Below are 27,087 nucleotides of genomic sequence, written 5' to 3' on the forward strand. Positions count from 1 at the left end.
GACCCCGGGGCTGCTGCTGCCCTCGCCGGGGAGGAATGTGTTCACCTACCCCGGGCACCTTAACCCCGCCGCTGCCGGGACGCCCCCAACCCCGGCCAACCATCCCCACCCCCCCATCATTGCCATCCCCCCCTACCTCGCCCATCACCCCCCCAAAACCCCCTGCCACCCACTCCATCCCTGCCATCCCCCCCCCCCCCCCCATCTCACTCGCCACCCCCTGGAAACCTCCTGCCACCCCCCCAAAACCCCCTGCCACCCACTCCATCCCTGCATCCCCCCTCCCATCTCACTCGCTACCCCCTGGAAACCCCCTGCCACCCCCCTCAAAACCCCCTGCCACTCCTCCGTCCCTGCCATCCCCCGCCCCCCTCCTCTCCCACCCCCCCCCCAAAACCCCCCTGCTACCCGCTCCGTCCCTGCCACCCCCACCCCCCCACCTCGCCCACCACCCCCTGAAACCCCTGACACCCCCCGCCTCAAAGACCTGACACCCCCCCACCGCCCCAGCCACCCTCCTAACCCCCCTGCCATCCCTCTATCCCTGCCATCCCCCCCCCCGTTCCTCTTCCACCCCTCCCTCAATCCCCTACCACCCCTCCCGTCACTGCCACCCCCCCGACCACCCTCGCCCCCCCACCCCGAAACCCCTTGTCACCCCCCCAATCCCCTTACCACCCCAGCTAAATCCCCCTACCAGCTCTCCCCACAACCCCCCCACCCCAATATCCCACTGCCACCCCCCCATCTCCCTCTGCAGCCCTCGCCCCCATTTCTGCCACGCTCCCTGCACTCTGCCCGTCGCCCCGGATACAGCAGCCAAAGTGATGGGTGAGGACATGTAACCGGGGGCAGGTTTGGGGTGAAAAGAGGCATTTTGCCTGGCCCTGGCGGTGCCGAAGCAGTGAGATGGATGCAGGGAGGGGGCCACTGTCCCCATGGCCCCCGGCAACCTGGCCGGTGGAGCAGGGCAGGACCAACCGGAGAAATACCTGCCCGGAGGAGAGCTGTTATTAGCAGCGCCCGCGGCCCTGGCCCCTGACCCCTGCCCAGCCCCGGGCACAGAGGTGAGGCTGGGGAGGGGACAGGAACGGGACCCCCCCCCACCGGCACCAGGGCAGCAGCCACGGGGCTGAGGAAGAGGAGGGCGAAGGCTGCCTGGTGCTGGCGGGTGCCATGCTGGGGCAGGCTGGCACACGTGCCGGCGTGGCAGGGATGGAGGGGTGCAGCATGGGCTGTGCCCCCCCTCCCCAGCATCCCCGCCGGAGGCAGCCACCCGCTGCTTGGCAGCGGGGGGTGAGGAAGGCTGCCCGGCAGGGGGCTGGGCCCCCCCACGCTCTCCCGGGGGCCAGGGAACCGGCTGCCGGCACCAAACAGTGCCGCTTCGGCAGAGCTGGCAGCGGCACGGCTCCTGGGGGGGCCCAGCCGGGCCACGGTGCCCAGGGGGAGAGGGGGTCCCCCACCACTGCCAAAGCACCCAGCGGCTGCTCCGGCAAGAAGCTTTGCACCGGAGCCAGGCGCTGTGATGCCCATGGGGCGGTGGTGGGGGTGCCCGTGTGGGGGGCACATTGGCACCAACAACAGCCCCGGGGCCACGGCGTGGGCTCGTGGTTGCCGTCGCTGCTGCGAAGCCGCATGGGAGGCACGGCTGCAGCCTGCCACGTGGGCTGGCACCTTCCTGCCGCGTGTAGCGACCGCTCCGGCCTGCCTCGCCGTCAGTAGGCTTCAGGGTTAACGCTCTGTAAAGGGGCAGGAATCCTTCCCAGCATGGCTGTTGGATGGATGGAAGGGGGAGAGGGTCGGGATCCGGTTACTCGGGGCCGGATGCCTTACAGGGGGAATAAAGCGGGCAGTGTGCTGCGCGGGGAGCCGGCGGCACCGGCCGGCCGGGCGCAGGGAAACCGCAGGCAACAATGATAGAAACCGCCGGGAACAATGCGGCAGGGCCATGGGGCCGCCGGCGCCGAGCTGCTGTCCCATCTGGGACGGGGTCACAAGCGGCCCTTTGGCACCCGGCTGCGCGGGGGGGGCACCGCCGGGTGCTGGCGCGGCTGGGGGTCCGTGCACAGGGGTGGCCGTGGGGGTCAGCTGGGGAAGGGGCAGAGCCCGGTGGGTGCCACTCTCACGCCACCGTGTCTCTCTCTCTCTGTCCCCAGCCCTCAAGAAGTCGTTTGAGGCAGAGGATGGGGACGAGGCGCCCGGCTCCCCGCCAGTGCCCCTGTTGTCCTCGGGCACCGAGAGCCACCGGCCGCTGCAGCCCGGCCACTCGCCCCGCTCAGGCACGGCCACCATCCCCAGCCCGGCTCCCAGCCCCGTGCTGCGCAGCCGGCTCAGCACCAGCCTCTCCGCCGGCCGAGCCAACGGCGGCACCGGCATCTCCCGCATCGCCTCCTTCCAGACCCGCCGGGGCTTCGCCGCGGGGCCGGGCAGCGACGGCGAGAGCCTCCGCAGCTCGTCCTCCAGCCTGGAGAGCCCCGCGCCCACCGGGCCCCCCCAGCTGCCGGGCACCCCCCCGGCTGCCGGCCCCGGCCTGAAGAAGGTCCCGTCCCACGGCAGCGTCTTCCCTGTGGAGTTGGAGCATCCCCTGCGTGGGGCTACCACCAGCCACGGCTCGTTGCCAGCGCTGGACCTGCACATCGCTGAGGAGCCAGGGATGGGGACCCCCCCGCTGGACCCACCGCTGTGGGGGACCCAGAGTGACCAGTCCCGCACACACCAGCCTTCCTCCTCCTCCTCCTCCTCCCCAGTCCCATACGATGGCACCGAGACAGCCCCGGGGCTGCCCACGCTCCCCGAGGGGCCAGTGGGGTGGGACACGGCCCCCCACATCCATCCCCGGCCACAGCTGAGGGTCAGCCTTGGTGCCGGCCCCAACCCAGTCCACCGGCCCCCGCTGCTCCCCCAGGGCCAGGGGGAGGCAGCCCCGGCCCCCGCAGCCCCCTGCCCGGGGAGGGCTGAGGGGCCACGGCCGCCGCTGGCCCCCCAGGCCGCCCCCTTCAAGCTGGTGTCCCAGCCGCAGACGGTGCAAGTGAGCTCCCAGCCCGCCTTCCTCGGGGGGCTGGTGCTGGTGCCGGCCGTGGGGACCCCAGCGGCACCCGGAGGTGGTGGCAGAGCCGGGGCGAACCCCCCCAGAGCCGGGCTGGTGGGGCCATGGGGACCCTGCATGGTGGCGGCAGCTCCCGGCGAGGCTGCAGACGGCGGCTGGGCTGCGGTGACACCGGAGCACGGTAGGACTCGCTCCTGTCCCCTCTTCCCACCGGGACCCCCTTGCTGGGTACAGTGTTGCCAACCCCCCCACCCCCCGCCCGGTGACCCCTGCCACCTTCATCCATCGATGCCAAGGAGGGTGTTGATGCAGGGCCATGGTGACACTGGGGACAATGCCTCCCGGATGACCCCCAGCATCTCCCCCCCTCCATCCCCGCAGGTGCCGTGGGGCACGTTGGATGCCGCCCGGCGCGTGGCGTGTAGGGCGGGGGGGGGGGCCCATGCGGCATGGAGCCGAGCGTGGCGCTGGCAGGGCTCCCGTCCCACCCCGTCCCCGGGGGTGCCTGGCGAGCTTCCCGCGCCGCCCCGGCGCTAATCGTTTTCCCCGGCGCAGGGAGACAGGTCGGGACACATGTGGCCCATCGGCGGCAGCGGCGGGGGCCCGGCGCGTGCCGGCTATCGCCCCCATCTTGTCCCGCGTCCAGCGCTTTCTTCCCTCCTCATCCCTCCTCGGCGGCCTTGGCACGGGCAGGGATCCTGTTCCTCCCTCCCCGCGGGGGGGCGGAGGAGGTGGCGGGGGGCCAAGGTGCGCTCAGGCGTGCTCGGCGCGCGCCTCATGCTGGGGAGGGGTGGGGGGGGAAGGATGTGGGGCTCCCCGGCACAGCCGTGCCCTCGGCTCCCCCTGCGCCGCTGTGGGCACCGCTGAACCCAAGCGTGTCCCCACGCATGGGGTGAGGGACACCCCCCCCCACCCCAGTGTCCCCCTCCCTCCCTAGCGGCTGCTCCCAGGAAGGCTGGAGGACACGGGGTGGCCCAGGGGGCGGCCGCCACCGCCGCCGGTGCTCCCTGTTTGGGTGTTTGGGGCTCGTGTCCCGTCTCGCTGGGGTGTCATGGGAGCCGCCGTCGCCGGGCTCCTAAGTACTGACGCCGGCGAAGGCATCCATACATCTGCTCCGGGCTGGGTGAATCATCCCCCAGCAATGCCCCCGGCCGCGCTGCCCAGCCAGCCCGCCTGCCCCGCCGCTGGCCAGGGAGGCAGGGACGGTGCTCAGGGACAAGCCGGGGTGACGGGGACATGGGGGGGACGGTGCTCGGGGACGAGCCGGGGTGACGGGGACACAGTGCTCGGGGCTGAGCCAGTGTGATGGGGATGCAGTGGGACAATGCTTGGGGCTGACCTGCAGTGATGAGGACATGGGGACACAGTGCTTGGGGCTGAGCTGGGGTGATGGGGACAAGGCGGGGGGGGTCAGGGACAAGCTGGGGTGATGGGGACAGTGCTCAGGGCTGAGCCGGGGTGACGGGGACAGAGGGGGGACAGTGCTTGGGGATGAGCCAGGGTGATGGGGACACAGGGACGGTGCTCAGGGCTGAGCTGGGGTGATGGGGACAAGGGAGGGTCAGTGCTCAGGGACGAGCCAGGTGATGGGGACAGTGCTCAGGGCTGAGTCAGGTGATGGGGACAGTGGGGGGACAGTGCTCAGGGCTGAGCCGCGGTGACGGGGACATGGGGGGATGGTGCTTGGGATGAGCTGGGGTGATGGGGACACAAGGAGACAGTGCTCAGGGCTGAGCCGGGGTGCTGGGGACACAGTGGTCGGGCATGGGCTGAGGTGATGGGGACAGTGGGGGGACAGTACTTGGGGATGAGCCGCGGTGACGGGGACATGGGGGGATGGTGCTTGGGATGAGCTGGGGTGATGGGGACACTGGGGGACAGTGCTGAGGGCTGAACCGGGGTGATGAGGACACAGGGGACGGTGCTTGGGGATGACCTGGGGTAACGGAAACACAGGGGGACAGTGTTTGGGGTTGAGCCAAGGTGATGGGGACACGGGGGGACGGTGATAAGGCCATGGTGCTCGGGGATGAGCTGGGGCGATGGGGACATGGAGGGGACAGTGCTTGGAGATGAGCCAGGACAATGGGCACACAGGGGGATGGTGCTCGGGGCCAAACCAGGGTGATGGGGACACAGGGGGGATGGTGCTCAGAGCCAAGACGGGTTGATGGGGACAAGGGAAGGTGCTCAGGGCTGAGCCGGGGTGATGGGGACACGAGGGGACAGTGCTCAGGGCTGAGCCGGGGTTTGGCAGGGTGGCTAAGCGTGGTGCGAGCCAGCAGGCAGCGTGTGGGCACCGGCTGCCCTGCAGATGGCACGGGACTGGCAGGGGCTGCCGGCCACAGCGGTTTCTCTGCCAGGAAGAGGTGGGGACGCGCCGTTTCCTCTCCCGGGAGGCCACCACGGCCCCCAGCCGCTGGCACCCGTGGGTGGCCGTGGGGCAGCGTGGCAGGCTCGGTCCCGCGCCCCGTGGGAGGAAGCTCTAAAGCCAGCCAGCGGCCGCCGTGTTTCACTTCCACGCCGGGTCGCCCACGCAGAGCCCTGGGCGAGGAGGAGGAGGAGGAGGAGGAGAAGGAGCGGAGGAGGAGCCGTGGGCTGCAGCCACCCTCCCCGCCTTGCACCCCAGGAGCCATTTGGCCCCGGTGACCAGCTCTCGACGGCGGCAGCAGCCCCGGCTCCGGCCGGCTCGCCCAGGTAGGGATGGCCGTGGTGGCAGCGGGCAGGGGGGGGCGTACGGGCAGGGGGGTGCTGCCAGCAGGGCAGGGTGAGCCCCTCGGTCCCTGGTCCCCTGCGGGCAGGCAGAGGGTTTCGCCCGCCGGCTCACTTCTGCTTGCCACCGGCCCCGTGCCGTGGCTCCCGTCTGCGCCACAGCCAGCCGGGCAGGATGGCTCCGAGTCCGGCCACCCCTGGGGATTGTCACCGCTGTCCCCTTGGGTTGCGCTCGGTGCTGGGAGAGGTGTTGGAATTTCTGGGTCACGCTCAGCCGGGTGGATGGAGATGCTCCTCCTCGGTGTGGTGGCCACTTTTCTCTCCACATCCCCAAAATCCTCCATCCCTGTGCCGGAGGGGCCAGCTCCCCCGTGCCCACTCAATCTGGAGCCACGCTGTCCCCATCCGATGCCTGGTTCGGTGCGGTGACGAGCAGCCGGGCCGGGAGCTCCTCTCCTGGCTCATCCTCTCCCAGCGCCCTCCACCCCTGGAACCTTATTACAGACTTCCCCAGGGAACCGGCCAATTAGCCCCGCATCAGTAATTAAATCCGTGGAGGAGACCACGGACCCGGGATTACCCGTCCCTGCCTGGAAAATAAGAGCATCTTTAATGAGTCCTCGAACAGGTCTGGCTGCAGGAGCCATTAGCCCCGGAGGTGCACGGTGATGCCGAAGAGCTTCCACGTGGCCACCCGGCTGCCAGCCGTTGCCCACGGGTGTTTTCGGCAGCAAGGGCAGGGACGGGGTGGGGTGGGGGGGGGGAAGGCAGTTTGTGGGTGCAGCACCCCGTGTTGGGAGCTGGGAGGGGTGCAAGGACCACACGGTGCCGGTGGTGGTCGGTCGGCGGCTGCATCGCTTGCTTCTGGATGTGTCCTGGGGGTGAACGGGACAAGGTAGGGGTGCAGGGTGGGGGGCCGGGGTCCCACCACCCTGCCTGCCCCCCTGAGCAGCCCAGCGGGGTGGGTGGGTCCCCACGGGAGCCTGCCCTCGCCCCTCTGTGGCCGGGTGTCACCGCTGTCGCCAGGAAGTCCTTTGGCTGTTTCGCCACTTCCGAGGAACACCCCGAACCGCGGCGGGGGGGGGGTGTGGGGTGGATGGAGGGCAGCTGGGACACATGGCACTGCTGTCCCCAACCCTGCCACCCTCCCCAGCATCCTGCCATGGTGAGATTTGCACCCACGGGTGGGCACAGGGTGCTGGGTGCCCCCCCCCCCCCAACCGTTGGGATGCTGTTTCTGTGGCAACGGGCGTGTTTGGCTCCATCATCTCTTGGTCCCGTCCCCCCCATGGGGGGGCTCGGGCAGGTCCCTGCCCGCATGTGCCGTGTCCTCAGGCTGTGCGGCACACGGCTGTGGCCTTGGCAGGGTGGCTCGTCTCCCTCGGCCATCGGCAAGCTGCCGCTCCAAGCCCCGCCGACGCCAGGAACCGGCTGGCACATATGTGGCAGGCAGGGAGGCTGCGGCGTGGGGGGGAGACGCAGGCGCCGTGGGGCACTGCGGCAGCGGGGTGGGTGGTGGGTGGCAGGGCCACCACCCCTCACCTCGCCCCACCGTGCAGGGTGGTCCCCGGTCCCAGGGTGCCGGCGGGGATGGTACCCGCAGCCGAGCGCACCCCCTTCCTGGGGGTGATGGGTGCCATTCACGGGGGGGGGTGTGTGTGTGTCATCCCTCTCCTGAGGTCCCCACCTGCCTTGGCCTGGCTGGAGGCTGAGCAGTGCCAGGTGGGCACAGCCAGGTGGGCACCTTCTCCAGCCCACCGGGCAACCAGCAAACTCATCACAGGGGTTTGGCTGTGACGGGGAGGGGGCTGGGAAAGGAAGGGGGTGGGGGGGGGGAGGAGGGAGAGGGGGAGGGATATTGCCATATTGCCATGCTGGTCATGTGTGGGAGCGGCAGCCTCGCCAGAACCGGGTTTGGTGCCAGCCGGGGGCTGGCTGTGGCGCTGATGGGGACGGGGACGTTGATGGTGCCTGAGGGACCCCCCCCGATCATAGCGGGGTGCTGAGCGAGGGCACTGCGGCGCTGAGGTAGGACCGGAACAATGGCCGTGCTGGGCAGCAGCAGGAGGAGGAGGAGGAGGAGGAGGAGGAGGAGGAGGAGAAGGAAAGGGCTCGGGGGGCCCCTCAAGCTGCCACACAAAGGGCTGGGGCGGGCAGGGGGCTCTGGTGGTCCCCAGGCTGGGGCACGCTCTGGGCACGGTCCCCCGGGCGAACCCCATGCCTGTCCCCAACACCCTCTGGGGGTGCCCAGGTCTGATGTGGGGTGGCACATCCTCAGTGCAACTGGTGCGGGTGCTGAAGGAGGTGGCCTCGGTGTGGGTGGCAGCGTGGGCTGGATGAAGAATGCCGGTGGTGGCCACCGTACCCCATGCCACCACCTCACAGAGCCTGGTGGCATGGCAGGGCTTCGGACAGGGCTGCCCAGTGGCACGGCCACCCCCTGGATGCCACCACGGCATCTCTCTGTCCCCCTCCATCTCTGGGGGGCCAGCATGTCCCGTTGCCATGCCGAGCCTCACCGGCTACCAGGAATGTGCCGGGGCTGCGTGCCCGCCAGGGCGGCTGCTGCTGGGGCAACGGTGGTGGCGGGGGGGGGGGGGGGTCTGGGCTCACCCCGCCTTTGCCCACCCGTGCAGGGGACAGCCTGGAGCCTGAGGAGCACAGCATGGAGCCGCCGGCCGCGCCGGAGGAGGAGATGTCCCTCACCGCGGCGCCCGGCCCGGCGGGTTGCCAGCTCTTCGGTTACGTGGGCATCGAAGCCGTGCTCGACCAGATGAAAATCAAAACCATGAAGATGGGCTTTGAGTTCAACATCATGGTTGTGGGTGAGCGCCGGCCGGGGGGTTTGCTCCCGGTGTGGGGTGGGAATCCTGGCTCTGATGCCACCGTGCTGGGGGACATGATGCTTTTATGGGATTTTAAGGGATTTAAAAGGGATTTAAGCAGCAAGAAATTGAAGAGGAGCAATGTCCCGTACCTGATAACATAGCGATGCTGGTGGGTGAGCTCATCCCAACCGCTGGGATGCTCCCAAATGGATGCTAAGGTGTTACCATCCAGGGGAATATATTTATTAGGGGATAAACCGGAGCTATCCCAACCTCTGGGATGTTCCCAAATGGGTGCCGAGGCATTATCACCTTGGGGAATAAATTTATTGGGGGACAAGCCAGAGCTATCCAAACTTCCAGGATGCTCCCAAGTAGGTACCAAGGTGTTATCACCTTTGGCAATGTATTTACTGGGGGATAAACCAGAGCTATCCCAACCTCTGGGATGTTCCTAAATCGGTGCCAAGGTGTTACCCCCTCGGGGAATAAATTCATTTGGGATAAACTGGAGCTATCCCAACCTCTGGGATGCTCCCAAGTAGGTACCAAGGTGTTAATCATTCTGGGGAATATATTTATTAGGGGATAAACCTGAGCTATGCCAACCTCTGGGATGTTCCCAAATGGATACTGAGCTGTTAATTCCTCTGGGGGGAATTAATTTATGGCGGAGGATAAGCTGGAGCTGTCGGCCTCCCCCGCAGGGCAGAGTGGGCTGGGGAAGTCGACGATGGTCAACACCCTCTTCAAGTCCAAGGTGAGCCGCAAAGCCTCACAGCCCGGCCAGGAGGAGCGCATCCCCAAGACGGTGCAGCTGCAGTCCGTCACCCACGGTAAGGTCACCACCATGGGGTGTCCCACCAACCATGGGGAGAAGCGGGGGACCCCGATGCTCGGTCCCCGCTGACCTACATTTCTGCCCCATAGTCATCGAGGAAAAGGGCGTGAAGATGAAGCTGACGGTGACAGACACGCCGGGGTTCGGGGACCAGATCAACAATGAGAACTGGTAGGACACAACTGGGTGCACCATCCCAGCTTGGTGGGTGGGAATTCTTGGGGGGGTGGGGGTGGTTGAGCTCAGATGCTGTCCCTCAACTCCTCATCCCCAGCTGGGATCCCATCATCAAATACATCAATGAGCAATACGAGAGGTACCTGCGTGAGGAGATCCTCATCACCCGCAAGAGGAAGATCCCGGACACCCGGGTCCATGGATGTGTCTACTTCGTACCCCCCACGGGTCACTGGTGAGTCTGCACTCACAGCACCCATGGGTGCTCCCTGCTTGGTGGTGTGGGTCATCCCAGGGTGGTGATGGTGAGGTAACCCAAGGGGAGTGGGGGTGGGAGTGTCACCCTGGGGTGATGGTGGTGGTGTGGGTCACCCTGGGGTGATGGTGGTGGTGGGGTCACCCTGGGATGATGATGGTGGTGTCACCCTGGGGTGGTGGTGGGGTCACCCTAAGGTGATGGCAGTTGTGGGGTCACCCTAGGGTGATGGTGGTGGTGGGGTCACTTTGAGGTGATGGTGGTGGTGGACTAACCCCAGGGTGATGGTGGTGCAGGTGACCCTGGGGTGGTGGTGGTGTCACCCCAGGGTGGTGATGGTAGGGTGACCCTGGGGTGATGGTGGTGGTGGTGTCACCTTGGGGTGGTGGTCATGGGGGTCACCCTGGGGTGATGGTGGTCCTTGGCAGGCTGCGCCCGTTGGACCTGGAGTTCATGCGGCGGCTCAGTAAGATTGTCAACGTGGTGCCAGTGATCGCCAAAGCCGACACGCTCACCCTGGAGGAACGGGCAGAGTTCAAGCAACGGGTGAGGACAGGTCCCTGAGGGGCTCCTGGGGTGTCCCATATTCCCCCCGAACCCCAACTCAAGCCCTGTATCCTGCAGATCCAGGAGGACCTGAAGACCCACGCCATCAGTGTGTACCCACAAGAAGACTTTGACCAGGACCCAGATGACAGGGCGCTGAACGACCGGATTCGGGTGAGTTGTGGGTGCTGGGACTGGGGGGTGCTGCTGTCCCTGGTGGGGGTGCGGGGGGGCCGGCAACACCCCGGGGCAAGCACTCTCCTCTGCGCCGGCAGGAGAAGATCCCCTTCGCCGTGGTGGGGGCGGACCAGGAGCACCAGGTGAACGGCAAGCGGGTGCTGGGCCGCAAGACCAAGTGGGGCATCATCGAAGGTGAGCGCAGCCCCTTGCACCCCCCAGGTATGGGGTGGGGGGGTCCAACGGGGGGTGCAGGGAGCAGCACCCATGGGTGCATCCCTGCCTGGGCGGGTGCTGAGCCGGGGTGTGGGGGGGTGCTCCGGTGGTACCTGGAGCCTGCCGGGATGTGCTCCCTGGGCATCCCCCCCCGCCCCTGCCTGCACCCTGCCTGCACGCTGCCTGCTCTGCCTTGCTTTGCAGTGGAGAACCCGGCGCACTGCGAGTTCCCCCTCCTGCAGGACCTGCTGATCCGGTGAGGGGGGGGGAGAAACGGGGCGAGGGGGGGGATAGCACCCCGGGGGGGGGACACAGTGACAGCAAGGATGGTGACTTGATGCCCTTCCCTCCCCATTGCTACCCCGGGCAGGTCCCACCTGCAGGACCTGAAGGACATCACCCACAACGTCCACTACGAGAGCTACCGCGTGCGGCGGCTGAACGAGAGCAACCGGCCGGCCCCGAGCCCCCCCAACGGGCTGCCCGGCAAGGGCGAGGGTGGCAGCGACATCTGAGCCACCATGTGTGCCCCCCAGAGTCGCCGCTGGACCCCCGTCCTCGTCCACTGCCCACCAGCGGCTGTGCCCGGACCCTGCCTGGGGTGAGGAGCCCCCCCAAGAGTGCCACGGGTCGGGTGCCCGGGTCCCTCATCCCTAAGCTCCACCATGGACACAGACACCCTGGACCCTGCATGACATTAAAGGTCAACCTGGAGCCTTCAGCCTTCACCATCATCATCCTCCCGCCGGACCCCCTGCTTCTGACGTGCCACCACCATCCTGTGCTGCTCCGGCCGCTGGGGACATGGTGGGGGGGGGAGACTTCCCCACGGCGCTGCTGGGGTGCCCGGTGCCGGCACTGGCGGGGTGCTGGTGGCACCCCAGGTGGTGGGGGCGGGCAGGGTGGCAGTCCCCTCCCCGCGGTCACCCCACCCGCCCCGCCGGGTGACGGCAGCTGGCACAGCCGGACTTTGAGCCGCTTATCGGGTGGCGGAGGTGCTGGGAGAGGTGCGGAGCTGCCACCTCCAAACTGGGTGTGGGGGGGGTGGGATCTACACCCAGCTGCTCCCCGCTGTGGCACCCCCCTGCCAGGGGCACCCCCAAACCCTTCGGGTGGACCCCGTGGGTGCTGCCCTGCTGGCTGCCCCCCCCGCCCCCAGCCTTGGTGTGGGGATGGAGGTGTCTCCTCGAGCATCCCCCCCCTACACACCCCCCCGGTGCTTTGGGGGGGGGGTGCATGAAAGGTCCTTTTGTGCCTCCTGCCATGGGCAGGGCTGGGGCACACTGCCAGGACGGCGGCTCCCTGTGTCCCGTTCCCCCCCCCCGCCACCACCCCGGCCCCGCCGCGGGGCTCGGCGTCACGGCAAGCACCGGCACCCTTCGCCCGGCCCCGCGTTAATGATCCACCCGCCCGTGCCGCTGCCACCGCCAGCCCCCAGCAGCCACCCCGGCGAGGCGGTGGCAGCCGCGGCGGTGGCGGTGGCAGCAGAGCCGGGGGGTCCTCGGCACGGGTGGCTCAGTGTCGGGGCTGGGGGGGGGGACACCGGCGGCTCCCTGCCCCGCGCCCCACCCCTCCGTCCCGGCACCCAGATAAGAGCGGCTGCCGGCAGCACCCATTTCCCGGCGCGCGGCGTGGGTGGGAGAGCTGGCCGGGAGCATGGCTGTGGCCACGGTGAACCTCCGTGCTGTCACCTCCTGGGTGGGCATCGCCCGGCTCTTTGCCGTCGTGCTGTCCTGCCTCGCCTTCAGCTTGGTGGCCTCCACGGGGGAGTACAACAGCACCTACGGGACATGGTGCATGTTCACCTGGTGCTTCTGCTTCGCCGTGACGCTGCTGGTGCTCCTGCTGGAGCTGCTGGAGCTCTACCCCAAGCTGCCCATCTCCTGGGATGACTTCACCTCGGCTTTCTCCATGCTGGCGGCCTTGATGGTCTTCACCACCTCGGTGGTCTACCCTTCCACCTCCATCGGCAGCCCCTGCAGCAGCCACTGTGCTGAGAAGGCCGTGGCCACCACCGCCTCCTGCCTCTGCTTCCTCGCCTACGCCATTGAGGTGGGGCTGACCCGCGCCAAGCCAGGGGACATCAGCAGCTTCCTCTCCACCGTGCCCGGGCTCCTCAAGGTCTTTGAAGTCTACGTGGCCTGCCTCATCTTCTCCTTGCTGGATAAGTACCATTCGAAGCCTGGCCTGCAGTGGTGCGTGGCTGTCTACTCCATCTGCTTCATCATCACCTTCCTCATCATCGTCTTCACCATCGGCCGGTGCCTCGCCTACATCCCCTGCCCGCTGGAGCAGATGCTGGTGGGCTACAGCGCCCTGGCCGTGGTGATGTACATCACCGCCACCATCCTCTGGCCCTACTACAACTTCAAGAACACGAGCCGCCCCAACTCCTGCAACAGTGACTGCCCCTGGAACAAGAACCTGGGGGTCACCTTCCTCACCATCTTCAACCTCATCGCCTACTTGGTGGACCTGGTCTACTCCACCAGGATGGTCTTCATCAGGACCCCTTCATAAGGGCTCTGGGTGGCCCCGGTGGGGCGAGGGGTGGTGGGACGCGGCTGGGGGCCGGTGCTGGTGTGGGGCTGCCGGCGGAGCTGAGGAAGAGGTCGGATGCCTCGGAAAGCTCCTTTGCCCCGCGCCGGAGAAGAGAGCCATGGGGTGCTCCTGGGGGGAGCCCGGCCGGGGAGAGGCCAGGGTGGGAGTGGGACCAGGGTGCTCCTGGAACCCTGGAGCTGGAGGGCGGCGGGGAGGGGGGGGTGGCTTGGGGATTAAATTGGGTCATTTTTCACTTGCTTCTGCCTCCTCTTTCTTCCCCGTCCTGGCTTTCTGTGGGATCCTCCCTGGCGGTGTGGGGAGCTCGGGGGTGAGAAACCGGGGGGGCACCAGGAGCAGCAGCAGCACTGGGGGGTCACCGACAATGCCCGGGGAGGGGGGGGCACCGGGCTTCAGCAAATCTTCTTTTTTCCTCCTTGTTGACTCAACACCGGAGTGAAACAGGGCATGACCAGGAAAAACCCAACCCAGATGATTTTTGCCTTGGCACCCGCAGAGGACCCTGCTGAACTGGTTCGGGAGGAATGTGGCTGCTGGGGGGGGGGGGTGGACGGGGGCTGAGAGCCCGCCAGGCCCTTGTCACCAACACCGCCAGGTCCTCGTCACCACCACTGTCACTGTCACCCCCGCGGGAGCCCCGCTGGGTTTGGTCGCAGCCGCGCTGGCAGGAGCCCAGTGCCTGCTGCTTTACCCCTTGGGGGCTACCGGGGAGTCCCCTAGTTGGGGGGGGACACACGGAGCAAGGGGGGGTGGCTGTCACCGGGTGCCACCAGAGCTGGGGGTGCTGAGACATGTCACCGGGAGGACGGTGTATACCAGGAAGAAGGCAGGCAGATAGGGATGGGTGCAGGCAGGGGAAGGTGTGCCCGGCGGGCAGAGCTCCTGGCACGGCGCTCCCGGATGTGGGATGGGTGCCGTGGGGTGGCTTTTGGGGCCACCGTCCCCAGCCCGCGCTGCTGCCTCTGCTGCTGCTCGCCCTGGCACTGGTCACAGCCTGGGGCCATCCCCGCTGCCTCGGGGCTGCCAGGGCCATGGGGCATGTTGGGGTCCATCCCCCCCACCTCGGGGCTTGCTGGGGGCTGTGGCTGGGGTCCCCACCGCCACGAGATGGCGCAGACTGGCTGCCGCGGTGACAAAAGAGCCCGGACCCAGCCTTGGACACTGCACGGCACCCATGGGTGCCACGGTTCCTGGGCGAGTGGGACCTCTGTGTCCTGCGCCAGGGCCACCGCAGTGGGGGTTCCCAGCACCGCCGGTGACGGCAACGCCATGGACTGCCGGGTGGCCTGGTGGGTGTCCCCATCACCCTGCCCATGTCCCCGTGGTGGCCATCACCCTGTGACCGCAGCACCCTGGCACCGGCTGGGCTGCTCCCCTGTACCCCGGGCAGCGAGGTGGGAGCGTGCTGCGGTGCCACGGTCACACCGTGTGGCACGGCTCGGCCTTTGCCCTCCCAGCAGCGCCATGGGAGCCGCTCGCAGCCTCCGAGCCAGAATTTTGGGAGCAAATAAAGGGAAAACCACACCAGCCGGGCACAGCCCTGCCCAGCACCCCAGCGCGGCTATTTTTAGTGCCCGCGTTGGTTGAAATTCATGGAGGAAAGGGGCAGGGGGAAGCGCGGTGACGGTGACGGCTGTCACCGGTTATGAGTTGTGGCGGTTCGTGCCGGTAACGTGTTCGGCTCCGGATGGCATGTGGACGGTGCCGGCACATGGGGTGCGGTGAGGCTGGGGTGCAGGAGGCAGGGTGGGCAGCGGGGTGCTGGGGGTGGGTGCGGGAGGAGGTTTGGGGGGCTCCCAGCTCCCTGCACCAGGATAGGGGGAACAGCCCGGTGGGAGATCCCAGACCAGGGAGCCCGTTGTGGCTCTGCACCTGGGGGACACCGTGGGGCATCCCCCAAATGGGGCACACGGTGGCTTTTGGGGGTCTCCGGTGCCCGTCTGTGCCTTGCTGGGAGAGCCCCGGTGCCGGTGCTGAGCGGAGGGACTCCCAGTGCCATGCCGTGCTGGGGAGCCCCGGTGCTGGTGTGGTGCACCGGTGCCAGCGCCAGTGTGGTGCCGGTGCCGGTGCTGGTGCGGTGCAATGCCGATCCCTGTCCCGGTACGGTGCTCGGTGAGGTGCAGTTTCGGTCCCGGTCCATGTCCCGGTGCGGTGGGGTGCCTGTGCAGCGCACTGTCGGTGCCGGTGCGGTGCCGGTGAGATGCAACGCCTCTCTCCCGGTCCCGTTCCCAGTCTCGGTACGGTGCCGGTGCGGTGAAGTTCTTGTCCTGGTCGCGGTGCCGGTGCGGTGCAATGCCGGTCCCGGTGCGGGTGCGGTGCGGTGCCGGTGCATTCCTCCCCCTAGGGGTCGGTGTGCCGCGGCGCGGGAGGCGGTGCGGGAGGCGGCGCGCTCCTGCGCACGGCCCGGGGCGGCCGGGGCTCGGCGGCGGCGGCGGCGGCGGCGGGGAGCTGGCACCGCCGCGGGGCCCGGGTGAGTGCGGCCGGGGCGGGGGCGGCGGCGGGAGCCCCGGCCCCGCGGAGGATGCGGCGGGGCGGGCCGGGCGGGAGGCTATCGGTGGGGAGGGGGGCGGCGGAGCCCCGGTGGGGGGGAGCGGTGCCGGTGCTGCCGGTCCCGGCCCCGCGGTGTCCATTCCACCCCCCCCTCCCCCCCGCCCGCTTGTCCCGGCAGCACGGCCGGCCGGACCCCCCCGGGCAGCCCCGGAGACCACCCCCGCCCCGGACGGGACGTGTTACCCCCGCTCCCGGGGCAGCCCCGTACCCCCCGGGCCGGTCTGAGCTGCCCCGCTGCTGGAATGGGGCAGGGGACGCGGTGTCCCTGGGGTCACCCCCGCCCGGGGTGCCCCGTGTGTCCCCTGGGTGTCCCCACCCTCACCGCGCCCTGCCGCGTAGCGGGGCTGCCACTGCCCCCCCCGGCCCCGGGGCTGCGGGGTCCCGGGGCTGGGTGAGGAGCCCCCCCGGGAGGGGCTTAGGGCTTCCCGCAACCCGGCACCAGCCCCCAGCCCTGTTCCCTGTCAGCAGGGTGACCCTGTCCCCCCCAGGGACACCCCTATGACCCCCGGTGTCCCGAGGGATGCCCTTGTGTCCCCCTGTGCCCCCAGGAACGCTCCTCCGTCCCCAGCGGAACAAGCTGCCCCCAGACAAGACTCCCCCATGAGCCCCCCTCTGCCCCCTCCAAGGCCCGATCCCCCGTTCAGGGTGACTGCCAGGGGGACGCATGTCCCCTCCCTTCTCCGTGGAGCTGGGGGCCACAGCCAGGAGCCCCCTGAGCTGCTCCATCACCCACTCTGAGCATCCCCAGCCCCAGCTGGAGCAGGGGCCAGGGGGGCAAGTGGGGCAACCTGGCAGTGCCACTGGCCGGGACGGGTGCTGGGGGGCAACTCTGGGGTGGGTGCTGGCCAGGATGGGTGCTGGGGGGCAGACCCGGGGGGGGGAGGGGGGGGGGGGGGCGCACGACGCTGTCCGGCTCCAGCCCAGGGAAAGGATGTCTCATGCCAGGGATGTGACCACGGGTGCTCGCTGGGAGCAGCCCCTCAGGGCAAGCCAGAGTGTGGGTGCCCGGGGGTGGGTCCCCATGAGCATCCCCACGTCCCTACAACCCTCTCGCTGCACTGGCCACCACAGTCAGTTGTGGATGTGGCACCCCGAAGGGATGGCACCGTATACTGGGGGGGGGAACACGTGTGCTCCAAGTCAGTTGCCTATGGGTGTGGGTATCTGTCTGGCAGGGAAGGGGTTAATACCAGGGGGTTTCGGGGTACCGGGGTGTTCCCAGCCGGGTACACCCAGGCTGCTCCTCGCACCGGTGACCTCACGCCACTGCCATAGCAACGGCTTATGAAGTCACCGGTGCCGAGAGCGAGCGGGGCGGTTGCCTCGAGCGTGGGGTGATGGGATGGGAGCGTGGGAGGCTGCCGAGTGCCAGCCCCCCAGCTCTTACCGTGTCCCACCTCCGCCCTCCCCCCCCCCCCCCCCCCCGGGTCCCCCCAGAATGAGCTGTGCCCCCGCCAGCGCCGACGCCTCCGCCTGACCCCCGCCCTGCCCGTGCCACCATGCTCATCAAGGAGTACCGCATCTGCATGCCGCTCACCACCGAGGAGGTGAGTGGGGGGCTGCCTGTGCCCCCGGGGCCAGGCGAGAAAAGGGGGGTGTCAGCTGAGAGAAGGGGTGCAGAGGCAGGGGGAAGCCCCAAGCCCCCAGCCATGGGTGCTGCAGCCAGCTTGGCTGCAGGGACCCGCCGATGGGAGGGGGTGGTGGGTGGGGGGTCCTGTACCCACAGCAGCAGGGTGCCAGGAGTTGGGTCTCTGCCTGGAGAGGGGCTGGGGGACACCGTGGCCCCCTTTGCCATCCTGGCTTGTGGCAGGGACTGTCTGCCCTGGCCGAGCCACCGAGGTGTGCTTTAGCCACGGCTGTTGGGTTCAGGATGCTCCGTGTGAGCACAGAGCTGTGATTTGGGGGGCAGGCAGGGAGACATCCCATCCCTGGGCACGGTGACCTTGGGGAGACCGACGGCAGCACCGGGGGCTGCTCACAGGCAGCCCAGCCCCGGGATGAGCCGGTGGGAGAAGGGCACCGGGGGTTTGGGTGCTGGCGGGGACAGGGGCTCAATCCTTGCTCCACCAGGGAGCCCAAATCCCCGTCGGCAAACAGCGGTGATTGCTGGCAGCTGGCGGCATCCCCGGCCAAAGGTCTCTCGTGAGCTCCCGGTGCCATTTCGGGGAGCCATGGCAGAGATGCCCACGCCGCAACACCAGCCCTCCCCGGGGCACCGGTTTTCTGTGGGCACCCGGGGAAGGTTTCCAGTTCGGCAGAGAGGGGCGATAAGATCACGCTGGTGGTTAAGGTGATGGATGGGATCTTCAGCGGAGCAATAAAACACTTATTGCGCAGCCGCATCATCCAATACACACACAACCATATCCATATCCATATCCATATCCATATCCATATCCATATCATCCATATCTATATGTATCTCTCCATCTGTATATATAGTTTTGCCTCGCATCCCAGATTGCTTGTTGAGCAGGAAGCCTGGGGAGGAGCAGGGAGGGCAGGATCCATCCCTCGCCCGGACACTGGAGCAGCCCAGGGGGCAGAGGGGTTGGAAGAGGCTGCTCCAGGAGCCCCCTGCCCGCTGCATGGCTGGGGGTCCGCCACCTCCTTGCTCCGTGCCTCGGTTTCCCCTCTCAGTGGTGTGGCTGGAAAGCCATCAGCCCCCGGCGGTGGGTGGGGAGGGTGGTGGGGCAGGGTTGCTGGGTCAGGGGAACGGCAGCGCTGAGGTGGGACGCTGTGGTCGCAGTACCGCGTGGGGCAGCTCTACACCATCAGCAAGCACAGCCACCAGGAGAGCGAGAAGGGTGAGGGCGTGGAGGTGGTGAAGAACGAGCCCCACGAGGACCCCGTCCACGGCCCCGGACAGTTCACCGAGAAGCGCGTCCATCTCTCCAGGTGAGGTTGTGGCCCCGGTGAAGGGTGATGGGTGAGGAGGGGACCCCGGCACCCCGGATCTGTGGGGCAGCACTGTGGTGGGGGGGGTGTGGGGAGATGGGCACACACCCCTCCCTCCAAAATCCCCTGGGGAACATCCTGCCTGAGTCCTCAACACCCTGCAGCGTGGCTGCACCCATCTCCCGGGGGTGCACCCATCTCCCAGGGGTGGACCCATCTCTGGGGGCTGCAGCCAGCTTTGGGGGCTCTATCTGTCTCTCAGGGTGCACCCATCTCCTGGGGTGCACTTGTTTTGGGGGACTGCACCCATCTTCTGGGGTGCACCCATCTCCTAGGGTGAACCCATCACCCAGGCTGCACCCATCTTTAGGGGGTGCACCCATCTTTGGGGGCTGCAGCCAGCTTCGGGGGCTCTATCTGTCTCTCAGGGTGCACCCATCTCCTGGGGTGCACTTGTTTTGGGGGACTGCACCCATCTTCTGGGGTGCATCCATCTCCCAGGCATGCAGCCATCCTCTGGGGTGCACATATCACCTGGGCTGCACCCATCTTTAGGGTGTGCACCCATCTTTAGGGTGTGCACCCATCTTTGGGGGCTGTCTCCTGGGATACACCCATCTTTCTAGGGGTGCAGCCCTCTCCAGGGGTTGCACCCATCTTCTGGGGTGCACGTATCTTGGGGGACTGTACCCATCTTTGGGGGCTGCACCCATCTTAGGGGGCTGTCTCCCAGGGTGCACCCATCTTCCGAGGGGTACAGCCCTCTCCAGGATTTGCACCCATCTTCTGGGGTGCACTTATCTTGGGAGACTGCACCCGTCTTTATGGAGTGCACCCATCTTCGGGGGCTGCACCCATCTTCAGGGTCTACACCCGTCTCTTAGGGTGAACCCATCTTTAGGGGCTGCACCCATCTTTGGGGGCTGTCTTCCAGGCTGCACCCATCTTCCTAGGGGTACAGCCCTCTCCTGGGGTGCCCCCATCTTGCAGCGCTGCCCCCCTCTCCAGGTGGGCACCCATCTCCAGGTACGGGTGGGTGCTTCTGCCGCAGTTTGGAGATGCCCAGGCTGCTGCTCGACCCGTCCCTGGGGGTGCCCCCAGGCGCAACCCCGGGTGCCCGTTGGGCAGCCGCTGGCACCCGGCGCTGCTGTCCCCGTGTCCCCATGTCCCCGTGTCCCCGCCGCAGCGCGGGCATCGGCTGCTCCCGCGCTGGGGAGTTGCTGGCGTGAGACGGGCTATTTTTAGCTGCGGCGCTCACGATTCCCCTCTCGGGGATGGCATTTATAACGCCTGCAAATTAACCAAAACCCGCCTCCCGGCTCCCCTGGGGGCACGATCCTGCCCTGGGAGCGTGGGCAGCCGCGGGGGGCTGGGAGGAACGGGAGCACCCTGGGGTCTCGGTCCTGGGGAGGTGGCAGGGGTCCTGGGGGGTGGTCCTGGGGAGGTGGCAGGATTCCTTGAGGGGATGCTGGGGTGCAAATGAGGCCCCTGTGGAGGTGGCAGAGGTCCTGGTGGAGATGTAGGTGATGGTCCTGGGGAGATGGCAGGGGTCCTTGGGGGGGTCCTGTGGTGCAGATGGAGGTCCTGGGGAGGTGGCAGCGTTCCTTGGAGGGGTGCTGGGGTGCAGATTGGGGTCCTGGGGAGGTGGCAGGGGTCCTTGGGGCAAGGGCTGGGCTGCACATGATGGTTCTGGGGAGGTGGCAGGGGTCACCTGTGGGGTGTGTGGGGTGCTGGGGTGCTGTGGGGGTGCTGGGGTGCAGATGAGGGTGCACGGAGGGGTGCTGGGGTGGAGGTGTTGGTCCTGGGGAGCAGATGGGGTCCCTGGGGAGGGGCTGGGGGTCCGGGAGCTGGGACTGTGCTGTGGGGTGTTGCATTCAGTGGAGCAGAGCCAGGTGGCACTGGGGAGGGTTGTGCCCGCTGGTCGTATCCTGCCCTGAGCAGACACCCCCCCACACCCCGTCACGGTCCCTCCCACAGCAAACTGCCGAGCTGGGCACGGGCAGTGACCCCCCGCATCTTCTACATCACGGAGAAAGCCTGGAACTACTATCCCTACACCATCACCGGTGAGCACCGGGCAGGGCGCGGGGACGGACACCACCGGGCCCCCTGCCCCTTTCTGGCGGTGGCCATGGGCCACCAGGAGAGCCCAGCCGTGGCCACTTCCCAGTCTCACCGTTCCCTCTCTCCTCCATGATGCCACCCGGCGATGCCACCCCATGATGCTACGGTGTCCCTGCAGAGTACACGGTAAGGAGGTGGCATGGGGGGACCTGGCCCCTTCCCCAGCACTTGGCATGAGCAGGGAGGGGGCACTGGAGTGGGTGGCCCCTGGGGGTGGGCGTCCATCGTGGTGGGTGTCCTTGGGGCTGGGAGTCCCTTGGGGCTCGGCATCCATTGGGGTGGGCGTCCCTTGGGGCTGGGTGTCGTTGACACTGGACATCCCTTGGGGATCAGCATCCCTGGGACTGGGTGTCCCTTGGGGCTGGGTGTCCCTTGGGGTGGGCATTGCTAGGGGCTGGGGATCCCTTGGGGTGGCTGTCCCTTGGGATGGGTGTCCTCGGGAGTGGGTGTCCCTTGGGATGGGTGTCCTCGGGAGTGGGTGTCCCTCGGGACGGGCATCCCTCGGGGCCAGCTGACGGCCACTCCTTGCAGTGCTCTTTCCTGCCCAAGTTCTCCATCTACATCGAGACCAAGTACGAGGACAACTGCGGGGACAGCGAGAACGTGAGTCTGTGCCGCAGCTGAGACCTGGCAAACTCATCACGGGGGGGGGGGGGGGGAGGGGGACACCACATACACGTGCGTCCGGCACCTCTCACCTTCCCTCCCCCCCCCCTCCCCAGATCTTCCACAGCGATAAAATCCTGGGTGACCACGAGGTCTCCTTCCTGGACATCGCCTTCGATGAGATCCCCGAGCGTTACTACCGCAGCCTGGAGGTAGCACAGGCGGGCATGGGGGAAGCTCCCCGGGGGGCCACCTCCTTGACCCTCATCCCCGGTGGGGGGAGCTCACGGCTCTGCTTTACTCCCCCCCCCAAAACCTCTCCCAGGACCCCCGTTTCTTCAGCTCGGCCAAAACGGGCCGGGGGCCGCTGCGGGAGGGCTGGCGCCAGCACACCAAGCCCATCATGTGCTCCTACAAACTGGTGAGCGTCAAGTTCGAGGTGTGGGGGCTGCAGACGCGGGTGGAGCAGTTTGTGCACAAGGTGAGGGGGTGAGGGGGGTCCCCAGAGCGGGGAAGGGGGGGGGGCAGTGACAAGGTGCTGACCCCCCCCCGCGGTGCGTCGCAGGTGATCCGGGACATCCTGCTGATCGGGCACCGGCAGGCTTTCGCCTGGGTGGACGAGTGGTGCGGTGAGTCCGCGGGGTGGGGGGACACGGTCTCCCGGGGTGGCCCTGGACCCCCAGGGTGGCCCCCTGGAGCCCCAGGGTGGGAGGGGGCTGTGGGTTTAACCACCGATGCCACTAACCCCACGGGCAGCTCTTCCTCCGGCTCCCCTGCAACCTGCTGCCTGCGCTGCCCCTGCCTGCACTCCTGCCTGCGCTGCCCCTGCCTGTGCCCCCCCCCGCATGCTGCCTGCGCCCCCCTCCCCCCCACACGCTGCCCGCATGGGGAAGGCTTGGCTGAAGTGTGGTGGGGAGGGACAGGAGCCCCCGCATCCCTGCCTGCACCCCAGCTCTGGCAGGGGGACACGCTCGCTGGCGGCTGCCGCATACGGGAATGGGTTGGGGGGGGGGGCAGGACACCCCCCCCCCCCCCGGGTGCAGCGATGGCCGGCAGTGGGCGGGGGGGGGGGGCCATCCCGGCGAATGGCTCTCTGCCTTCCAGACATGTCCCTGGAAGAGGTGCGGGCCTTCGAGACTCAGATGCAAGTGGCCACAAACCAAAAGCTGGGGAGCCAGCACCCCTAACTGTGTCCCCCCCCCCCCAAACATCCTGCAGGGGACAGACACCCCGTCACGCCGCCTGCAGGCGGGTGCAGGCAAGGGGGGGGGGGAGTGTGTGTGCATGGTGCACGCCGAGCCCCCCCCTGCACCCCTGGGCATCCCCTGCCTGCGCATCCCTTCCCCATGCTGGGGTTGGGGGGGGGCTGGCTGCATTGCCCAGCGTCCCTGTCCCCTTGTCCCTGTCCCCTTCCCAGCCCCCAGCTTGGGGGTGGGGGGGCGCAGGCTCTGCCCCGGGATGTCGGGGAACAGGACGCGGCCGTGGCGAGGGTCCCCAAGCCCGGCTGTGCTCAGCAGGGATGACGATGGAGGAGGTGCGGCGCTACGAGCGGGAGACGCAGGAGGCCACCAACGAGCTCGTCGGGCTGGTGGCACCCACCATCTCGGTCAGCGAGGTGGGGCAGCCCACGGCCACGCACTCGGCCCCCGCCAGCGCCCCCTCCACCCCCCTGGGCGACGAGGCCCCCGATTTCCTCGCTCCCCCCAAGACTCGCCCCCGCAAGAAGTCGGCGCCGGAGACCTTGACGCTGCCCGCGCTGCGGGAACGCGCCGGTGCCGAGTGACGCCGGCAGTGCCACACCGTGCCACCTCCCCAGCCGGACCGTGCCACCCCTGCCGCAGCCCCTCCGGCAGGCACCAACCCCGGGGAGGCACCCACCATAGGGGTGCGGGGAGCCCCGGGCAGGTACCGGCCTCCCCGAGCCATGGCGGGTGCCCACAAGGGACGTTGCCACCATCGCTGCGCAGGGAGGGGACACCAGGCTGGCGTCGGGCGATGCCACAGGCACCGGTGCCACCGGCCCTGGTTGCCACAGGGGCTGGCGAGCAGCGGGGCTCGGCAAGTGATGCTGGAGCACCACCCTGCAGGGGCACAGCGCGTGTGACAGTGACAGCCGGGTGCCCGGGCTGGGGCTCCCCACAGGACCCCGGGGGCCACGCAGCCCCGTGCACGGTAGGTCCCGCAGTGGGGGTCCCCTTTGCCATCCCTTGTGGGGGGGCTCTGGCCACCCCAGGGGGGGCTGGGGCAGGCTCAGCCCTCCATTTTCTTTGGGAAAACAAAGGCCTTTTCGGAAATAAAAGCTCGAGACACGGTGGGTGGCTGCCGGCGGTGGTTTATTCGGCTCTGTGGAGGGGTCCCATCCCTGTGCCATGTCCCCGGGATGTGTCCAGTGAAGGACGGCTGGATCCCCAATCCCGGGATGGGGAGACGGGGTCTCGGGACAAGGCAGCGAGGGGCTGGGGGGTCGGGTGGGCAGGGCGGGCAGGCAGGACGGCGCTGCCTGCAGGGGCTCAGCCCAGCTCGGGAGGGGTGTCCCCAGCCCCACCGGTGGCACTGGGCTCCCCTCCCAGCCAGTCGTCACCGTCCTCCAGCTCCTCGGCCCCCGGCACGGCCGACGCCGCCGGCCCCAGCAGGGCGATGTAGAAGGAGCTGCAGTAAACGGGTGCCTTGTTGGGGCTGGAATAGACCTGCTCGGGCCGGAGGGAAGCGAAGGGGTTGGCGGCGTAGCCCATGATGTGGTTCTCGAGCTCCACCAGGATCTGCAGGGAGGACTTCAGCTCCTGCTCGCTGCCGGGAGAAGGGGGAGGACAGCCCCCGTTACTGACCCGCTGCCCCCCCAGCACACCAAGGAGGCGGGGGAGGGGGGGGGAGCAGGGGGGGGGCCATGCTCACCTGTAGACGGTGAAAAGGACGGGCAAACGGTAGTCCCGCAGCAGCAGCAGGGTGGGCAGCCAGCCCGCCAGCAGGTCCGGGCAGGCGTGGAAACCTGTGAGGACACGGTGGTGACGGTCCCGTTGCCCTCCCGTCCCACCCCAGCCCCTGGGGAAAGCTGGCTCTAATGGCACCCGCTCCGTGCCGGAGACCCTGGTGAGGCTGGCAATAGGGATTGGCAGCAAGGTGGGTCCTGTCTCCCCAAAAGCAGGGCGGGGGGATGACCCCCCAGCTCTGGGTCCTGGGCTGGACCACCACACCGAGACCTGGAGCCCAGAGGCAGGGACCCCCCTGGGTGCTGCTGGGGGGGACAGGGCAGTGTGGGGTGGCCCGCTGCAGTTTCAGTCATGGCCACGACAAGACCTGGCCACGTCCTAAGCCACCAGCAGTGCTGGGACACTCGGGGTTTGCCCTGTATCCTGCTGGGGACATCCCTCTCCGGGCAGCGAGGGAGGGTCCGGGCCCCTCCATGGTGTGGGGACTCACCCGGGTGGAATCCCACCACCAGGTCGGGGCGGGCGGCCAGCTTGGTCTCCACATGGCTTTCCCAGAAGTCGTGGTAGAGCCCCTTGTAGCTGCTGAGGTAGACCCTTCCCCGGGGCGCCGGCGTGGCCAGGGGGGGCCTCATGATGGCTCCGTCGACCACGTCCACCCCCACCATCACCACCTCCATGCCCCAGTGCCCCGGGAACATCCGCGTCAGCTCGTTGTAGTCCGTCAGGCGGGTGTTGAGGGTCTCCACGTGGGATGCTCCCACCACGTGCACGGTGAGGACCTTGGCGAGGGGGTCGATGCCGAAAAGCTGCAGCCCCAGGCCAATGGTGAGCGGCCGCGAGTGGAAGTCGGTGACCAGCCGCCGGATGGATTCGCGCAGCTCCCCGTCCTCCGGCCGGGGCTTCCCGGCGTTTGCCCAGAGGAGGGTCATGTACCGCCCGGCCAGGATGGCCCCCAGCTTCTCTTCTACCTGCTCCTGCATGGAGAACCAGTCCTCCCAGCCCTTCACAGCCCGGGCGGGTTTGGTCCAGGTCTCTGTGGGGAAGGGGATGTCTCCTGGGGGGGTGGGGAGAAGCATTGGTGGTCACAGTGGTGGCCCAGCAGACAAGGCTCCCCATCCCACCTGAGTTGTGGGGATGCTGGACCTGGCCAGGGGGGCTGGAGCCGGGAGGAGGAACCCCATGTCCCTCCATGCCTGGGGTTGGAGGGGGTCAGGCAGGCTTAGTGGGGGGACACACAGGGTGGGGAGCAGCGTCCCCTGCCCCACCTGTGAAGATGAGCCACTCCACCAGCCGATCCAGGGCCACCAGCTTCAGCTTCTTGCAGAACTTCTTGTGCAGCGGCCAGTTGGCACGCTGGCACGCCACGCCGCAGTAGTACACGTTCTGGCACCTGGGGAGAGAGAGGCAGTGTGCCCAGCCACGGCGGGGGGGGGGGGCAGGATCCCTGCCACCCTCCCAGGGCTACGTCCCTGTTTTTGGGGGTGCCCTGCAGCTAGAGGCTGGGGCCAGTCACCTCCAGTTTCCCCCCAGCCTGGGTTGAGGGGGACAGACCCAGCCCTGTGCCACCAGACCACGTCCCCCCCCCGCCATACCTTTTGCATCGCCGGAGGCTCTTGGGATCAGGGAGGGCATCGGGGAGCTTCTTGCACTCGGCGCAGAACTTGAAGGTGTCTTCCATCTTCTGGAACATGTCGAAGTAAGTCCGGATGCCGAAATCGCTGCTGCTCTTCCTCCCGTCCATGGCAGACCTGCAGGCGTCAGGAGAGGTGAGCTCCAGCCCGCGCTGGGTGGGTGCCACAGAGGGGCTGACGTCCTCCCTCTGAGGATTTTTAGCTCCAGCCAAGAGCATCCTGGCCCGGGCTGGGTGGGGAACGGGGCGATGAGGAATGGGCTGGTGGAGGGGTGCACCCAGGAGTCCCGTCAGAGCACCCCACACATGGGCTGAGGCAGGGAAGGTGGGGTGAGCCAGGGGAGATGCTCCAACTTGGGGACACACACACGGGCTGCTCTGGCCAGGGGGAAAAACAACCACCCATGGCAGCACCCACGGGTGCTCACTCACTTGTAGTCCTCGTAGCTCTTCATGTTGAGCTTCTGGAGGATGACGTGGGACAGTCCCGGCACGTTGCGGTCCATGGCTTGGAAGCCCAGCGAGTCCACGTCAGGTCCCCTCACCGCCGGCTCCTCCATGGGCTTCTTGGGGCGGCCAGTTTTGGGGGCAGCTCCTGCGTTTCGCTGGGCCACGGCGGCTGCGGGAGGGAGGGGTGAGGGCGAGGGGGCTGCTTCATGGGTCCCCGGTTGGTGCCGGGGTCCCCCGCGCCGCCCGCCGCCCCCACGGCGCCTCCCGCCCGCCATCCCGCTGGTTGTCCCCGTCCCCGCTGGCGGGGAGGACGGGGGAACCGGGTGATGCCGGGGAGGGAGGGCTGGACTCAAATGTCAGCCCCAAGAAGATAGCGGCCCAGGAGAGCGGCCGCGGCCCCTCGAGCGGCAGGAATCGGATAGCGGAGCTATTCTGGTCATCCCCTCCCAGGGAACGGGCCAACCCGTGCCAGGGGGGTCTGGCACCCGCCCCGAAAGCCACCAGTGACGGTGAGGGTCACCCAAAACCCCTCCTGCTATGGACA

The 27,087-nt window shown here is 68.2% G+C and overlaps 4 protein-coding genes across 5 annotated transcripts; 3 read left to right on the plus strand and 1 right to left on the minus strand.

Annotated features, from left to right (window-relative positions):
* The first annotated feature begins 8,400 nt into the window (after positions 1 to 8,400).
* On the plus strand, positions 8,401 to 11,512 carry SEPTIN12 (septin 12). The gene is made up of 9 exons (XM_074158785.1): positions 8,401 to 8,583; positions 9,294 to 9,422; positions 9,517 to 9,598; positions 9,702 to 9,839; positions 10,289 to 10,406; positions 10,485 to 10,580; positions 10,682 to 10,778; positions 11,004 to 11,055; positions 11,170 to 11,512. Exons 1-9 carry the CDS (start codon positions 8,424 to 8,426, stop codon positions 11,312 to 11,314), a joined length of 1,017 nt encoding a protein of 338 aa, XP_074014886.1. The 5' UTR covers positions 8,401 to 8,423; the 3' UTR covers positions 11,315 to 11,512.
* A 943-nt stretch (positions 11,513 to 12,455) lies between these two features.
* MYADM (myeloid associated differentiation marker) lies at positions 12,456 to 13,319 on the plus strand. The gene has a single exon (XM_074158726.1). It carries the CDS (start codon positions 12,456 to 12,458, stop codon positions 13,317 to 13,319), a length of 864 nt encoding a protein of 287 aa, XP_074014827.1.
* A 4,088-nt stretch (positions 13,320 to 17,407) lies between these two features.
* Positions 17,408 to 23,850, plus strand: LOC141471631 (cytoplasmic phosphatidylinositol transfer protein 1-like). Of its 2 annotated transcripts, none has more exons than XM_074158240.1 (9): positions 17,408 to 17,455; positions 18,658 to 18,806; positions 20,784 to 20,872; positions 21,049 to 21,056; positions 21,462 to 21,533; positions 21,653 to 21,748; positions 21,862 to 22,017; positions 22,102 to 22,165; positions 23,054 to 23,850. In XM_074158240.1, the coding sequence occupies exons 1-9, from the start codon at positions 17,408 to 17,410 to the stop codon at positions 23,317 to 23,319; spliced, it is 948 nt and encodes a 315-aa protein (XP_074014341.1). In that variant the 3' UTR covers positions 23,320 to 23,850. The 2 variants fall into 2 exon arrangements, with proteins under 2 accessions (XP_074014341.1, XP_074014342.1); XM_074158241.1 differs by having other exon boundaries at positions 22,641 to 23,848.
* A 1-nt stretch (position 23,851) lies between these two features.
* MSS51 (MSS51 mitochondrial translational activator) lies at positions 23,852 to 26,863 on the minus strand. The gene is made up of 6 exons (XM_074158242.1): positions 26,526 to 26,863; positions 26,056 to 26,211; positions 25,729 to 25,853; positions 24,954 to 25,517; positions 24,429 to 24,522; positions 23,852 to 24,323 (listed from the first exon to the last, which is right to left on the minus strand). The coding sequence occupies exons 1-6, from the start codon at positions 26,816 to 26,818 to the stop codon at positions 24,047 to 24,049; spliced, it is 1,509 nt and encodes a 502-aa protein (XP_074014343.1). The 5' UTR covers positions 26,819 to 26,863; the 3' UTR covers positions 23,852 to 24,046.
* Between the last annotated feature and the right edge of the window lie 224 nt (positions 26,864 to 27,087).

This window comes from Numenius arquata, chromosome 14 (genome assembly GCF_964106895.1).
Source record: "Numenius arquata chromosome 14, bNumArq3.hap1.1, whole genome shotgun sequence".
In the NCBI taxonomy this organism is placed as follows: domain Eukaryota; kingdom Metazoa; phylum Chordata; class Aves; order Charadriiformes; family Scolopacidae; genus Numenius; species Numenius arquata.

Excerpts from the sequence above, each read along its gene's own strand:
- SEPTIN12 (XM_074158785.1), top strand. The coding sequence starts at position 8,424 with ATGGAGCCGCCGGCCGCGCCGGAGGAGGAGATGTCCCTCACCGCGGCG. Across the intron at positions 9,423-9,516 it reads GCTGCAGTCCGTCACCCACG|TCATCGAGGAAAAGGGCGTG; the intron begins GTAAGGTCACCA and ends TCTGCCCCATAG. Across the intron at positions 9,599-9,701 it reads CAGATCAACAATGAGAACTG|CTGGGATCCCATCATCAAAT; the intron begins GTAGGACACAAC and ends CCTCATCCCCAG.
- MYADM (XM_074158726.1), top strand. The coding sequence starts at position 12,456 with ATGGCTGTGGCCACGGTGAACCTCCGTGCTGTCACCTCCTGGGTGGGC.
- LOC141471631 (XM_074158240.1), top strand. The coding sequence starts at position 17,408 with ATGCTCATCAAGGAGTACCGCATCTGCATGCCGCTCACCACCGAGGAG. Across the intron at positions 17,456-18,657 it reads TGCCGCTCACCACCGAGGAG|TACCGCGTGGGGCAGCTCTA; the intron begins GTGAGTGGGGGG and ends CTGTGGTCGCAG. Across the intron at positions 21,749-21,861 it reads GTTACTACCGCAGCCTGGAG|GACCCCCGTTTCTTCAGCTC; the intron begins GTAGCACAGGCG and ends AACCTCTCCCAG.
- MSS51 (XM_074158242.1), bottom strand. The coding sequence starts at position 26,818 with ATGGCGGGCGGGAGGCGCCGTGGGGGCGGCGGGCGGCGCGGGGGACCC. Across the intron at positions 26,212-26,525 it reads AAGAGCTACGAGGACTACAA|GTCTGCCATGGACGGGAGGA; the intron begins GTGAGTGAGCAC and ends TGACGCCTGCAG. Across the intron at positions 24,324-24,428 it reads GTCCTTTTCACCGTCTACAG|CGAGCAGGAGCTGAAGTCCT; the intron begins GTGAGCATGGCC and ends TTCTCCCGGCAG.